This window comes from Nycticebus coucang, chromosome 17 (genome assembly GCF_027406575.1).
Source record: "Nycticebus coucang isolate mNycCou1 chromosome 17, mNycCou1.pri, whole genome shotgun sequence".
Lineage (NCBI taxonomy): Eukaryota > Metazoa > Chordata > Mammalia > Primates > Lorisidae > Nycticebus > Nycticebus coucang.
Window position 1 is genome coordinate 90,846,007 of NC_069796.1, and position 16,261 is coordinate 90,862,267.

The 16,261-nt window shown below is 41.7% G+C and overlaps 1 protein-coding gene across 7 annotated transcripts in view; it reads left to right on the plus strand.

The window, feature by feature from the left end:
* Positions 1-16,261, plus strand: part of STK32B (serine/threonine kinase 32B) — a 368,237-nt gene that overhangs the window by 213,807 nt on the left and 138,169 nt on the right. For all 7 annotated transcript variants that reach the window (XM_053567283.1, XM_053567287.1, XM_053567286.1 and 4 more), the window contains one exon: positions 14,419-14,592. In XM_053567283.1, the coding sequence (XP_053423258.1) occupies positions 14,419-14,592 (174 nt within the window). The remainder of the gene's footprint in view (positions 1-14,418; positions 14,593-16,261) is intronic.

Genomic DNA, 16,261 nt, shown 5'->3' on the forward strand with positions numbered 1-16,261 from the left:
GAAGGTTGGGGTTTTCACTCAGGTCCAGTCTCGCCCCTGATTAATGTTAGTGGTAGAACAGAACAGAACAACTCTGAGGTTCCCCTGCAGAAGAGATGCGGAATTGAGTTCCAAATCAGCTTGTCTTTGCTCTTGTATTGTCTACAGGCTGACGATCCCCTGAGTAGGGCGCCAGCCCCATATACCGAGGTGGCGGGTTCAAACCCAGCCCCGGCTGAACTGCAACCAAAAAATAGCCAGGCTTTTTGGTAGGCACCTGTAATCCAGCTGCTCGGGAGGCTGAGGCAGGAGAATCGCAGAAGCCCAAGAGCTAGAGTTTGCTGTGATTCCTGTGACGTCATGGCACTCTAGTGAAGGCGGCAAAGTGAGACTCTGTCTCTACAAAAAAAAAAAAAAATTAAAAAAAAATATCCTATGTTACCACTAAAAAAAAAAAAAAAAGAAGAGAGATATTAAAAATGAAAATCCTTCGTTAGGCCATGTAAGGCCCAGTGTGTTTTGGCCCTTTCACCCGTTTTGCCTTCTTTACTGCGCACACACCCTGTGCCCTCGGCTCATGAAATAACTTCATCCCCACGTGCCTGATGCCTTCTCCCTGCCTTTACGTCTGAAGTCTTCTCTTTCTTTTCCCCTCTCTCTTTCATGGAAGCACCTCGTTCTCCAAGGCCAACTTAAACAATTTTACTGTCATGAATAGTCATCGATAACTGAAAATAATGGTAAATGACTCAGGAGAAGTTTGGTTAAATAAAGACATAGCTTCTGGAGCCATTAAAATGGCAATGTGGACTCATTCAGAGGCAAAGAGGTAGCAAAAACATATGCTTAAGTATTAAGCATACTTTTTATGTGTGAGATTGTAAGTACACTCACATAGCAAATTCTCGCTTAACGTCATTGATAGGTCTTGGGAAACTGTGCCTTTAAGTAAAACAGCATATAACAAATCCAACTTCTTTTTCTTCACTTAACATTGTAACAAAACTTGAGTAAAGGGAGATTTCCAGAACCTGCTGTAAGTTGTTTGGGTAGAAGTATCCATGTAACCCACATGCTTATCAATAGAACATTTCTACAAACCCCTAGATGTATTTTATGTACTTTCTTTGTCATTCCCTATAAACCACCTTCCAGGAAACAACTGTGGTTATTTCTATTACCATGAATTATTTTTGCCAATTTCAGAACCTCCAGCAAATGAAAAAATTACACCTGGCTTTTTTATGCAACATAATGATTTCAAGATTCAGGGATATCATTGCATGTGGTGATAATTTATTCCTTTTCACTTTGTGGTATTCTGCGATATAAAAATACCACATTTGATAATTCATTCTCTTATTGTTAGCCATTTAGTGTTATTATGAATAAGGCTGCTATTAACATTCTTATACAGGGTGGACAGAAAGCTCATGTGCAATTTAAAATAGTTTAACATAGTAAATTGCACAAAACTTTATGTCCACTCCATATAAGTCTTTTTGTGAACATATGCTTTCATTTCTCCTGGGTAAACACTTAGGAGTAGAATTGTTGGTTTATAGAGAAAGCATGTGTTAAACTTCAAAGGAAACTGACAGTGTTTCAAAGCTATCATAAAATTTTACACTCCTAATTCTGTAAATTTTACGAGAGTTCTAGCTGCTCCACATCTTCATCAACGTTTGGCATTCTCAGTTTTTCTTACTTACAGCTATTCAAGGCAGTGTGTGTTGTTTTTTCTTTGTTGTTTTAATCTCTTTTTATCTAATGACAAGTGATATTGGGCATTTTTTAAATCTATTTTTTAGTATTTATACATCTTTCTTTATCCAAATATTTTGCCCATTTTCTAAAATAGTTTTTGTAAAATTTGTGAATTGTAAAAGTCTTTTACATATTCCTGATAAAAGTTCTTTGTCAAGGCTGGGTGTGGTGCCTCAGTCCTATAATCCCCACACTCTGGGAGGTCAAGGAGTTATAGACCAGCCTGACCAAGAGTGAGACCTGTCTCTAAAACTAGTCGGGTGATATGGCAGGTGCCTGTAGTCCCAGCTTCTTGGGAGGCTGAGGCAAGAGGATCACTTGAGCTCGAGAATTTGATATTGCTGTGAGCTGTAACACCATGGCCCTCTAACCAGTGTGACAAAGTGAGACTCTGTCTAAAAAAAAAAAAAAAAAGTTCTTGGTCAAGAATATATTCTGTGAATTGCAATCAGTATAACCTGGCTTATTGTACCCTCAATGAAGCCCCAACAATAAAAAAAAAAAGAATATATTCTGTGAATATGTTATCCCAGTCTGTGGATTGTTTGCACTTTATTAATGGTGTCTTGGGGCTGTCATGAGTAAGACTTCAATTTGGATGAATTGCAATTTTCCTTCTTTATGTCTATTGCATACTATCCCCTGTCTTAAGAATTTTTACCTACCCCAATCACAAAGATCATCTTTTACATTCTATAAAATGTTTGATTCATCAATCTATTATCAATATCAAATTATCTTTTATGGTATGAAGTGGCAGTTAATTTTTATGTCCCATATAATCAGTCGTTCCTGTCCTAAATGTTAGAAAACCCTCTCTCTAGTGAATTTATTGGGTCCTCTGTTAGGATCTAAACAATGCTGCAAAACACTCACCTCAGAACTACATTGCCTGAAAGATAAGAAAACTTGAGCATTTCTACACCTCCAGAGAGTAGTTGAAGGCTATTCCCTGGAAAGAGTCAAATCTTTGGTTCTTCAAGAGGCCATCATGCATACAGGGATTTCTGCAGGTCCAGATAAATGTGGTCAGGCACAGATGTGAGTATTGGTAGTTGGAAGTACCTTAGAGCTGACCGAAGTGTGGGATCTCAAGTTTATGGACAGGTACTAACACATTGCTATAGAGAAATACTAGAGCAAATATCCAATGTCACACCATGGACATTCAGACGCTTCCAAAGTACTCAGAGTTACAGTAATCTTGCTTTTATTTGTTGCATATATATTAACTTATAATTAAACATGCAAATAAACCTTTCCATAATCTTGCAATGCTGAATTGACTGTTTTCTTTTTTTCCTGGTCATTTCAGTCTTTGGCCTAGTTTTATGTAATTGTTTGGAAAGAAGTTTGGAGGACACTCAGGGATCTAAATGAACCTGCCATTTGAATCTGCAATTCCTCTACTAGGTGTATATCCAAAAGACAAAAATCACTTGGCAACAAAGATATTTGCACCAGATTGTTCATTGCAGCTCAATTCATAATTGCCAAGTCATGGAAGAAGCCCAAGTGCCCATCGACCCATGAATGGATTAGTAAATTTTGGTATGTGTATACCATGGAATACTATGCAGCATTAAAAAAAGATGGAAACTTTACCTCTTTTATGTTTACATGGATGGAGCTGGAAAATATTCTTCTTAGTAAAGTATCTCAGGAATGGAAAAAAAATATCAAATGTACTCAGTAATACTATGAGTAATACTATGAGTAATACTATGAAACCAATTTATAATCACTCACACTTTCATATGAGAGATGAATCACAACTATAGCCCAGGATGAAGGAGGGAGGGGATAGGAAGAGAAGAGGTGGTTCAATAGAGGGAAGGTTAATGGTGGGACCACACATATGGAGCATATTCAAGGGTACAAGTCAAATCTGTCAAGTATAGAACACAAATGTCTTAACAATGTGATTAAGTAAATGAGGTGAAAGCTATGTTAATTAGTAGGATGTAAGCACTCCAATTTGTACAAATAATCAACACATTGAATCCCACAAAGGCATAAATGTATGGATTATCTATGTATATATGAATTAATAAAAAAATTACTTAAGATTAAAAAAAATTATCCTGTTTATTTTCCACTTGTAATGTGTTTATTTTATTTATTTATTTATTCATTCATTTATTTATTTATTTATTTTGAGACAGAGCCTCAAGCTGTCGTCCTGGGTACAGTGCCATGGCATCACAGCTCACTGCAACCTCCAACTCCTGGGCTCAAGCGATTCTCGTGCCTTTGCCTCCCAAGTAGCTGAGACTACAGGTGCCAGCCACAATGCCTGGCTATTTTTTGTTGCAGCCATCATTGTTGTTTGGCAGGCCCCAGCTGGATTTGAACCTGCCAGCTCAGGTGTATGTGGCTGGCACCTTAGCCACTTGAGCCACAGGCACTGAGCCCATAGTGTTGATTTTAATGGCAGCATAATATGAATATACCAAAATATATTTACTCATTCTCCTATTATCAGATAATAGAATCAGATAGGTTATATATGAAATAATGATCATCTTGGTTCATAAACATTTTCCCTCATTTTGATCCTTTTCCTTAAGGTAACTTTCTAGATGTTGGTTTCCAGCATTAGGAGAGATAATGTATGAGAATTTTTAGTGTCCTGAAATATATGTAGTTTTTTAATAATCCAATACATTAATAGGTTTAGGATTTAAGCCAAGAATGCTGCAGTCAGTTTCAGCAATGGTTTTTCTAATTACCCAGTAATATTGACAACAGCATCAACAGCATTTGGAGGTGATTTCTTGTGTTTTGATTTTGACACAGAAAATTGAGAACTGGCTTACAATCTGCTCCTGAAGAATTTAAGTTTGGGAGATAGTGCAGTTATAAAACTTGCTCTGCAAATGGCGCATGTAGCATGAGATTAAAATGAACAGCTCTCTTCAGAGCTACACAGACATCCTCAGGGGGTGGCTGAGGGGAAAAGGGTGAAGTCTTTTTTATAAGAAGATTTTAATTAATGATTTGGAAGATGTTATGACAGCACCTAGTAAATTAAATTCACAGATGGGTCTTGATTGAGAGGTGGTGTAAACTCTGGGAAAAAGTGAAGAAATGACATAAGAAACTGTTGCAATGCCAATGAACGCAAAGAAAAGGCCTTAAGATTGACTTGCTTAAAGGACCGCTGTCCAGGCTTAGCACCTGTAGCTCAAGCAGCTAAGGCACCAGCCACATACACCAGAGCTGGCTGGTTCGAATCCAGCACGGGCCTGCCAAACGACAACAACCAAAAAATACCAAGGTGCTGTGGCGGGTGCATGTAGTCCCACATACTTGGGAGGCTGATGCAAGATAATCACTTAAACCCAAGAATTTGAGGTTGCTGTAAGCAGTGACACCAGAGCACTCTACCCTTGGCGATAGCTTGAGACTCTTTCTCAAAAAAGCAGGACTGCTGTCTGTGGGCTGGGATTTGGGGTGATCTTTGTGACCTTTAGCAAATCCCCTGACCTCTCTGAGGTCCAGATTTGTCCACTTTTTTTGTTGATTTCAACAAAATCAACTGTGAATAATTTATATATATAATTATATCCTTCATTCTTCTAAGGAATTTGCAGTGGTCTTAGCTGTGTAAAAGCTTTTCAGTTTCATTAAGTACCATTTGTTTATTTTTATCATTGCTGCAATTGCCATGGAAGGAAGTCTTCTTCATAAAATCTTTCACCAGGCCAATATCTTCAAGTGTTTTCACCATATTTTCTTTGAGGATTTTTATTGTTTGATGGCTTACGTTTAAATCTTTTATCCATCTTGAATCAATTTGTGTAAGTGGTGAGAGGTGCGGGTCCAGTGTCACTCTTTTATATGTGGATATCAAGTTCTCCTAGCACCATTTATTGAATAGGGATTCTTTTCCCAATGTATATTCTTGTTTGATTTATCAAAGATCAGGTGGCTGTAAGAGGTTAGTGTCATCTCATGGTCTCCTATTTGGTTCCAAATGTCAGTGTCTCTATTTTTGTGCCAATACCATACTGTTTTGATTGTTATGGACTTATAGTATAGCAGAAAGTCTGATAGGGTGATAGTCCTGGCTTTGTTTTTATGACTAAGAATTGCCTTGGATATATGTTTTATTTCTGGTTACATACAAAATGAAGAGTTATTTTTTACAGTTCTTCAAAGTATGATAATGATATTTTAAGGGGGTTTGCATTGAATCTGTAGATTGCTTTGGGTAGTATAGACATTTTAACAATGTTGACTCTTCCAAGACAAGAGCATGGTATGTTCTTCTGTTGGTTAATGTCTTCTGATATTTCTTTTCTTAAGGTTTCATAATTCTCTTTGTGGAGGTCCTTTACCTCCCTTGCTAACAAATAGACAACCTTCAGAATGAGAAGAGATATTTGCATGTTGCGAATCTGACAAAGATTTGATAACCAGGATCTATAAAGAACTCAAATTAATCAACAAAAAAAGAGCAAAGAATCTCATCTATCACTGGGCAAGAGACATGAACAGGACCTTCTCTGAGGAAGACAGACAAATGGCCAACAAACATGTGAAAAAAGGTTCATCATCCCTAATCATCAGAGAAATGCAAATCAAAACCACCCTGAGATATCACCTAACCCTAGTGAGAATGGCCCACATCACAAAGTCCCAGAGTCGCAGATGGTGGCACAGCTGTGGAGAGGGACACTCTTACACTGCTGGTGGGACTGCAAATTTATACAGCCTCTTTGAAAAGAAGTATAGAGAATCCTCAAAACTCAAATTTGATCTCCCATTTGACATTGCAATCCCACCACTAGGCATCTACGCAGAAGAAAAGAAATCATTTTCTCATAAGGACATTTGCACTAGAATGTTTATCACAGCTCAATTTACAATCGCCAAGATATGGAAACAATCTAAATGCCTATAACTCAAGAATGGGTTAATAAGCTGTGGTATACACATACTATGGAACACTATTCAGCCGTTAAGAAAAGATAGAGACTTTAAATCTTTTGTTTTAACCTGTATGGAGTTGAAACACATTCTTATTAATAAAGTTTCATAAGAATGGAAAAGCAAGTATCCAATGTACTCAATTTTATTATGAAGCCAGTAGATGATCTAACACACACACACACATATTAGAGAAAAGCTTAACTATATTCAAGTTGTGGGGGAAGGTGAATGCCGAGGGAGGGAATTGGTGTGCTCCCACTTAAAGGGCACAGGTAGCGTATGGGACAACTTTGGGGTGAGGACACAACTTCAAAGGGGACTCTACCTAACAAATTCAAAAACTGGGACCTGGTTCGCTGTACCCTGAACAATAACCTGAAATTAAAAAAAAAATGAGTACAGAGTTCCAGTTTGAGACAATGAAAACATTCTGAGAGTAGACAGTAGCAATGTTTGCACGAGAAAGTAAATGTACTTACTGCCACTGAATTATACACTTAAAGGGGTTTAAATGTTAAATTTCATTTTATGTGGCATATTTTTACCACAATGAAAAGTAGTAAACACATTTACAAAAAAGAATTTGCAGTGGCTGTCAAGGGATAAGTAAGACTGGTAGCGGAGAGGAGAGGAATGATGTGGTACTCACAGGACAAACAGGTGGTGAGCATGAGATGGAAGCTCCCTCCACCTCCACAGGGCAACACAAACAAACAAACAGCAGTAACAGCAAAGGGCAATGCAGATCTGACCACCCAGGTCTCAGAGCCAAGCTAGTTCTTTTGGGTTGAGCTCCAAAGAAACATATAGCTTGCATTGAGGAAGGAATGGGAAGGAAGGTTTCTTATTTGTGATCTCCACCATTTCCCTGACAATGTGCAGCACTATTATGAGAAAGTAGTTATAATTCTAGGATAAGAAGATGCAAAAGTGACAATGGTACAAAGCTGTGGAATAGCACCAAACTACAGAGAGACAAATCGGAGGTCATTCTCTGTTCTCCAGTGATAATGTGGCGTCTCTTTGGGAATGTAGTTTCGTGGCCCAGGGCGAGATGTGCATCTGTAGCAGGACAGAGTCACAGTCTGAATTATTGCTTAAATCATTGTTCTCTTTGCATTTTTGTTTTCCTTTTTAGAATTTATTCCAGTGAGCAAATTCCCTCTGAAAATTCATGTTGCTCCTCCAAAGAATTCTGATGAGAATATTGAATTAGATACCCTTTGACAGTTAGCTGGGAATTGAGAGTGCAGAACTTACTAGTTATTAATGTAATGTTTCAATAGTCCATCAACTTTCAGAATGCAAATTGAGCATCTGTAGGAGACATATCATATTTTATTCCTGTGGTTTATTTTTGGGTATCTAACCCTTCTATTCAATAACAAATACAGGAAAAGATGTGTCAAGCAGCTCTTTCAGTTCCAAGTCACAGAAATACAATGTAAAGTATCTTACATCATTGTCCATGCACACATAAAGTTCAGGGATGGAATTTTCTTCTGGCCAGATTGGAGTTAGCACCCCCCAAGAGCACCCCTCTATCTGTATTTAGCCTTCCTGCCCTCTTGACTCCCTGACTTCACTCTACAGATAGGCCTTATTCAGAGTTGGGGCACAAGGACTTCGGTTGGGCACGCTCTTAGTCACAGCCTCTAGCCTAGAAAACTGGAGGCCTTTCAACTAAGGTTGTCTTTCAGCATCTACATTTCAATCCCAGGGAGCACTCCAGATAGTCCAGATGGTCATGGTTCTAGGCCATCACAATACACAAATATTAATAATAAAGCAAGTCACACATAATTTTTGGTGTCTCTGTGCATATAAAATTTATTAGTCTCGGGCGGCGCCTGTGGCTCAGTGAGTAGGGCGCCGGCCCCATATGCCGAGGGTGGCGGGTTCAAACCTCAGCCCCGGCCAAACTGCAACCAAAAAATAGCCGGGCGTTGTGGCGGGCGCCTGTAGTCCCAGCTACTTGGGAGGCTGAGGCAAGAGAATCGCTTAAGCCCAGGAGTTGGAGGTTGCTGTGAGCCGTGTGACGCCACGGCACTCTACCCGAGGGTGGTACAGTGAGACTCTGTCTCTACGAAAAAAAAAAAAAATTTATTAGTCTCTAAGGTATATGATGGCATTATTTCTAAAAAACAATGAAAGCTATAACCCAGCTATAGCACAAGAATATGGGGAAAGGGCCAAGAGAGGGGAGGGGATGGGGGAGGTTGGGGTGGAGGGAGGGTACTGGGTGGGCCACACCTATGGTACATCTTAGAATGGGTACAGGCAAAATTTACTAAATGCAGAATACAAATGTCTACATACAATAACTAAGAAAATGCCATGAAGGCTACTTTGAACAGTTTGATGAAAATATTTCATATTGTATATGAAACCAGTGCATTGTACCCCTTGACTGCACTAATGTACACAGCTATGATTTAATAATAATAATTTAAAAAATCAGGTTTTTTTCTTTTAGAAGATGCAGAAATTTTCTCATACTAAGCAAGCATAAAGCATCAATGGAAAAAGAATGAGAATAATAACTAGGAGATCAGACAAGTTTCTACACAGCATAGGCATGGGCAATTTCAGAGTGCACGTTTACCTTTGCAATGACCATTGAGGAAGCTTTTTTTAAAGAAGACTTGCATTTACAATAGCAATAAAAACTATTTTCAAAATTTTGAAATAAAAATACATACATGCCAAGCCTTGAAGCAGAAAATTGTAGAGCTGTATTAATAATCCAATAAAAAAAATCAGAATAAATATTCCATGTTCATGGTTTAAAATGTCCAATGTTATAAAAATGTTAATTCTCTTTAAATTAATCTGTAAATTGCATATAATTCCAACAAAAGTCAAAGGAGAATTTTTCAGTCTGGTTGTGGCCTGGGCCCAGACACCTTGACCAGATGGTCCAACTAGAAACAATGTTTTGAAAAATGTCAGTGCCTCCAGCCTGGGGGAGGGGAGAAAGGTGGGGCAGCTTCTTAAGACAGCTCTACGTTGTAATCTTTTGGTTGATATTTAGCCATTCCTGCAATGCATCGCTGGAGCAGAGCTCCTGTCCAAAATGGGATTATATTTCCCTGAAACAGAGGACCCTGGGCCACCCAGCAAGACCCCGCCCCCGCATTCTTGCCCAAATAGGCACAAACAAGAGGAAAAAAACTGGTCCAGGTCACCGCCCTTGGATGGACAGTGGCTCAGGCACCAGCCATGGAGAATGGGAGGGGATGTGCCCAAGACCCCCTTAGATTCCTGGCCCCCCAGTGCAGAGGGATGGCCGTGGTGTTGCGCCCCTCCTGGCTTTGCTTCCAGAGGCCTCTCACATCCATTCTCCACCCTGCGTCCAGGAGGTCGTCACACAGAGGAAGGAGCCAGGTCAGTCCTGGCGTGACTCTCAGCTGACTCTGCATCTCCTGGAAATGGAGTCTTGTCTCCTCCCTGGGCCAAGGCCCCAACTCTGACCTTGCTCATCTCACCAGCTCTGCTGTGGCCATGCTGGCTGTGTTCTCCCCTCATCCTCTCTCAGCGTTTTTGTCTTCCAGCCTTTGCATTTGCCCGGGATATTCTGTCCACACCACCTCCCCCACCCCCCCCCTTCTGTGCTGGCTCAGCTCAAGGGGCCTATGCCCAGAGCACCCTCCTAAGCCGGCCCCACCTCCCTGCTGGGCTCCTCCTCCTGCCTTCCTTTCTCCGTGGTTTTTATCACTGAACAAGCTCCTCATCTGGGCCTGGCCCATGCGGCTGGGACCAAGCACAGCACCTGGAGGCTCTTGGTATATGTATGTTGAATGAATGAATGATGTTAGCTTAGTGACTGGCAGAGAGACTGGGGGAACAGAATAGAAATTAGAGCATACTTTTCTGTTTGTTTTTAAATTCTTGATGTAGTAAAATACAAAAAATAGAATTAAAAAATAAAGTTTTCTTGGCAAACAAAAATTTTCTCACTGAAATTTCTACATTTCTACATTCCATTACATGGAAATATTGAAGAAGTCTGTGCCACCCCCAGACATTCCTGGTGGCCTTACCCCGCAGGCTGAGGTAGCCTGAGAAGTGGTGGCTTTAGCCCCTGTCCTCTGCTCTGGGAGTACTTCTGTGGGCCTGCAGCAGGGGACACATCATCCCAACCTATAGGTTTGTTCCTATCTCTTGTTTCCATGTGAGGCCAGGACTGCATCTTACACTGCTCTTGCCCACCCATGTCAATATGGTGACTCCCAAAGGTGGATAACAGGCCATGCTGGTCCCGTTTGAGTCACAGGTGTGCTGTATTCCTGACCCAGGGAACCCTCATCCACAAAGACCTCCTCGATTATTCTCACCCACTTGCACCTGTTGAGCCCTGACTTCTGCTATCCTCATGCCCCCTGCACCTCAGAAAGACTCCTAGAGCACCAGCCCAAATGTCCCCGAATGTCAGGTTGTGCGCCTTCAGGGTGAGGACACTTCCTTTGTCCCTGTGTCCCCAGTACATAGCCCAATGCCTCTCACAAAGAAGGCGTTCTGAAACTGTTTGGTAAATTTGTGATTTTAAGGGCACAGTAAAAGCCCCCTATTCCTTGCCTCAATTCTGAACAATTATACAGTGGGTAAGACAAACAAGGAGGGCGGCGACTGCCAGCCAGCTGTTTCCTGTCTCCTGGATCCCAGTCTCAGTCACTTGGGGCTGGAGTTCCCTGTCCTGTAAGTGTGTGGACCTCTCCTGGGACCAGATCATGCACGAGGCTCCCTCCCTGGGGCCACACACTCAGGCTACAGAAGCACAGGCCACATGCATTCTAGCAACGTCCCAACAGAGTGCGGGCGAGAGCCAGAGTCGGGGATCTGGGTCCTCACCCCAGCCCTGACACTGGCCCACTGGGTCCCTTCTTTCCCCTGGGCCTCAGTTTCCTGTTCTGTCAAGTGAGGCGAATGGCCTGGATGATTCAGATAACGATATGTGAGGATCTAAGACACAGGTCTAAGCTTCCCTGACCACATTCTGAAATTCTGTGATTATATTACATGATTGTGCCATTACATTCCATGAATCTATAAGGAGCTTGACAACAATTTGTAATACAGTGCTATTCAGCAACTGCTTAACAACATTCTGAGATTCTAGATGTGGACCCTTCTGTCCCTAGGAAGCCCAGATATATTTTTTAAAAAATTAATTAAATACAGTATCAGTTTTTTATTGCTTTGGAAGCAAAACAAAACAAAGTATCACCCTAACTTATGTAGCAATAGAAAAGTAAATCTGTGAATCTATGTCCTCTTTTGTATGAATTTCAACAGATAGAAAGAAGGCTGGGACAACACTCCCTTCGTGTTCACACTGGCTGCTTCTTCAGGGTGGGCACGGGGGTGCTGTGACATAAGGAGAGAACGTCGCTGTATATAACCTTCCCACATCCTCCGTATGCTTAAAATCATATCTAGGTTACGTATAATACCTAGTACAATGTAAATGTTATACTGTTTTTTATTTGTATTGAAAAAAAACTTATTGGGATAGTTTTATCATGTCATGTTCTGTGGGGTAACTGGGCTCAGCAGGGCACTTCCTCTGATCAATGTGGCTCCAAGGAGGCTCTCTCCTGTGGCTGTCACTTGTTGCTCAGGTGGGGCTATTGAGCAGAGAGATTTGGTTTTCTTTCTCATGGCCTTTCCTTGTAGGTTGGAATCTAGCCAGGTTCCAAGAAGCAAGAATTATGAACTACTGGTCCCCTTAAGACCTAGGCATGACTATCCCAGAACATCACTGTATACAAAAGCAAGCTCTGTGCACAGAGAAGTGTGCACATGCAGAAAAACAAGGCGTTCAGGAGGAGGGGGTGAAGCTTTGGAGACAAACTTATAAATTCTGATAAACGAGTAATGAAACATTTGTTAGAAATAGTTGGGTTTCAAACTAATACATTCCTTTTAGAAAGATGTTTGGAGATCACTTAGGGATCTAAAAATAGACCTGCATTCGATCCTTCAATTCCTCTACTAAATATGTAGGATAATATTTAGAAATAAATATATCCTACATCAAGCACACAAAGTGAACTCAGTGTGAGTTTAAAACAGCTTGCTATTCTTACAGAGGCTTAAGGGACCTGGGCCCCCCGGGACATGCACAGAGTTAGCTTGCCTGGAGTTAAAATTCCACAAGCCAATTCTCTGAAGTTGTGCACCCTGTTAAGCCTGAGGCCAAAGGGCATGCTGCCCTTCCTCAGAGATACGGGCCAGAAGGTTGACGTACATTAAAAACATATTGTCAGAGGTCTATAGGTGCTCTGCCCCGAGGAGAGACACAGTCGTTACTTCATGCTGAGTAAACTGAGTGAACACTTGAAGGTGCACTTCCATTAACTCTGTTCCCCTGTGGCTGCTTTCTTGTTTGTGATCTTTATTTAGATACCTGCCCAAGAGATTAGTCAGTGTCTAGAAGAGGACATTTACTGCAGAAGTGATTGTGTTGATGTGGTAACAGGATATTTCCTTACAAGTTAATTTCAGATAGGTAAAATGAGGTAATGGTGAAACTAATAGATGACAGATTAAGTGTGTTTGTGACTAGAAGTGTATAAAATCAAATCCCCAAATAAAGAACTTTGCTACATGCCATCCCATACCGTGTAGTCTGTTTCTTGTTTACCCTTAATAATTGCAGGAGCAAGCTTACACCTGTGGCAAAGCTGCTGTTCTTTTATGTCTCCGGTCACGCAACAAGATATATATCCAGAAGACCAAAAATCACTTTATAAAAAATATATTTGCACCAAAATGTTTATTGCAGCCCAATTCATAATTGCTAAGTCATGGAAGAAGCCCAAGTGCCCACTGACCCATGAATGGAATTGTGGTATATGTACATCATGGAATATTAGGCAGCCTTTAAAAAGATGGAGACTTTACCTCTTTCATGTTTACTTGGATGGAGCTGGAACATATTCTTCTTAGCAAAGCATCTCAAGAATGGAAGAAAAAGTATCCGATGTACTCAGCCCTACTATGAAACCAATTTATAAATACCCACACTTCCATATGAATGCTATAACCCAACTACAGCCCAAGAAGAAGGGGAAAGAAAAGAGGGAGGGAAGGGGAGAGTGGAGGATGGGTGGAGGGAGGATAATTGGTGGAAACATACCTGTGGTGCATTTTACAAGAGTACAAGTTAAATCTAAGTGTAGAATATAAATGTCTTAACACAATAACTAAGAAAATGTGGTGAAGCGGGCAGCGCCTGTGGCTCAGAGGAGTAAGGCGCCAGCTCCATATACCAGAGGTGGGGGGTTCAAACCTGGCCCGAGCCAAAAACTGCAAAAAAAAGAAAATTCAGTAAAGGCTATGTTACCCAGTTTGATGAAAGTATTTCAAATTGTATATAAAACCAGCACATTATATCTCACAATTGCATTAATGTACATAACTATGATTTAATAAAAAACAAAAGAAAAAGAAACAGTTGGAGTGACATGTTGGAGTCCAATACTGGTTAGAGTTCCCAGGGCCTGGAACCAGTGCTGGGCACTCCTACTGGCCTTTGCTATACAAGGAATTCAGGACCCTGCTTGGTCCCCACGGTGTGGACGAAGCCTGGAGACTGAGAGCCTCTTGCCCCTGCCCTGGTACTCTCAAATCACCATGGCTCAGCAACATCGTGCCTCTTTCTGAGCTTCAGTTTGCTCTCCTGTAAATGGGCATGTCGGTCTAACCTTCTCTGCTCCTCTGTGCTCCTAGGTACTCCTTCCAGGACGAGGAGGACATGTTCATGGTGGTGGACCTGCTCCTGGGGGGGGACCTGCGCTTCCACCTGCAGCAGAACGTGCATTTCACTGAAGGGGCTGTGAAGCTCTATGTCTGCGAGCTGGCACTGGCCCTGGAGCACCTGCAGAGGTGCCACATCATGCACAGGTAATGGCTGCAGGCGGGATGCCTGGGACGGTGGAGTCCGTGGGGACAGTGTTGGCAGCAGTCCACAGCAGTGGCAGAGTGCATTGTCCCTGATGTTGTTTAGAAGTGGCAGTGCATGAGGTAGTAAAAATCAGGATACCTTTTCATTTCTTAGGCATCCTCTGTGCACGGCATATGGTCTTAGGCCTGAATCTGGTGGATCAACATGGTCTCCTGTTGACTATGGACGCACACCCCTGAATCTCATTGCTAGAGACAGAGCTGGTAGTTGGCCTTTGCTTCTCTGCCCCAGCCTTGGGGAGGCTGGAACATACTGTCCCCCTGTCCCAGGCCAGAGGGGCACAGCAGCATTATTCTACCAATGAGTCAGGCGTGGGAGGGAGTCTGTTCTCTTCCATACTTTGGGATCAGTGCTGTGCACAATGGAAGGTTTCTGTTGGGAAGCCTCGGCTCTGGGCTTTGTGTCAAGCTCTGAGTTTCCACTGCCCTGCAGGGACCTTGCTTCTCCCTGCCCGTGCCCAGCACAGGGCACAGAGTGAGCGTGTCTGTAAGAAGCAGGAGCTCATCGAGAGGCTCTGGGAAGTGAGGGCCTCATTAGCAGATTTGTTCACGTGTGGCTTTGTGCTCTTCTCTAGCTGATTTTTTAACTTAACTACTTTTGGAAGATTTGTGAAAGACAAGAACTTAGACTTCTAAGTAAAGATGACAGATTAAGCACACGCACACACACCTATTTACCTTTTCTCCCTTCTAAAACTCCATTAAATGACAGGAAGGAATGTCTGGAAAATGATAAATGGATGAGAGGGAGAACTCGATAGCAATTATAGCAAAATGTCAAGGGGAGCTGGGAAGAAGATGTAGAGTGATTAATGACGTAGGGGACCAGAAACTCAATTTTATGTAGCCACTGGGGAGAGTTAAGAGCTGACAGGCGCTGAGGAATCCCTGAAGGCTCAGGAACTGGCAGCACCCAGTATCTACAGAATGGGAGGAGGGGCTAAAATAAGAAGAAATGGTTGGAAACTTCTCAAGAACCCCAGACCCACTTACCCACTCTGCAGAGCCAGAGGGATGCCCCTCCATCACCCGGGAAGCAGACAGAGGCTTAGTCCCCTAGGGACGGTAAAACAGTGTCTGGGCTGAAAAACATCAAACCTTCCTGGGTTGGGATACTGCCCCAAACATGGCAGGTGCTAAAATAACACCCTCCCACCCCAACTGGGATCAAAGGATGATGCCTTGGTGCATTCACATTTCACTGGGATTGTGACTGAATGAAGAGAAAAGAGATTGTGGTGTCAGAGGGTGCCCAGGACACCCCCGAGTGTAGTTCATAGTCAACATGCGTCATTCATGGTCAGGTTACTGACAACGTAGATTATAGGCATCCCAGCAAATTTTCTAACATGAACATCAAGATCTAAATAATCAAATAGACAGAACAAAGTTTAGAATAAATAGAAACTCTGAAAACATTGAAATAACTGTATCCGTGTTTTCAGAGGGATACGAAGATGTTTATAACTATAAACCAAGAAATACCATTTTTTTAAATTTGGAGAACCAACCTCAGAGCTCACATAAAATTAAAGGTCTAAAAGCAGAAATGAAAAACTCAAAAGATATGTTGGAAGGTAAGGGACTCTCCTATAAAGCAGGATAAAGA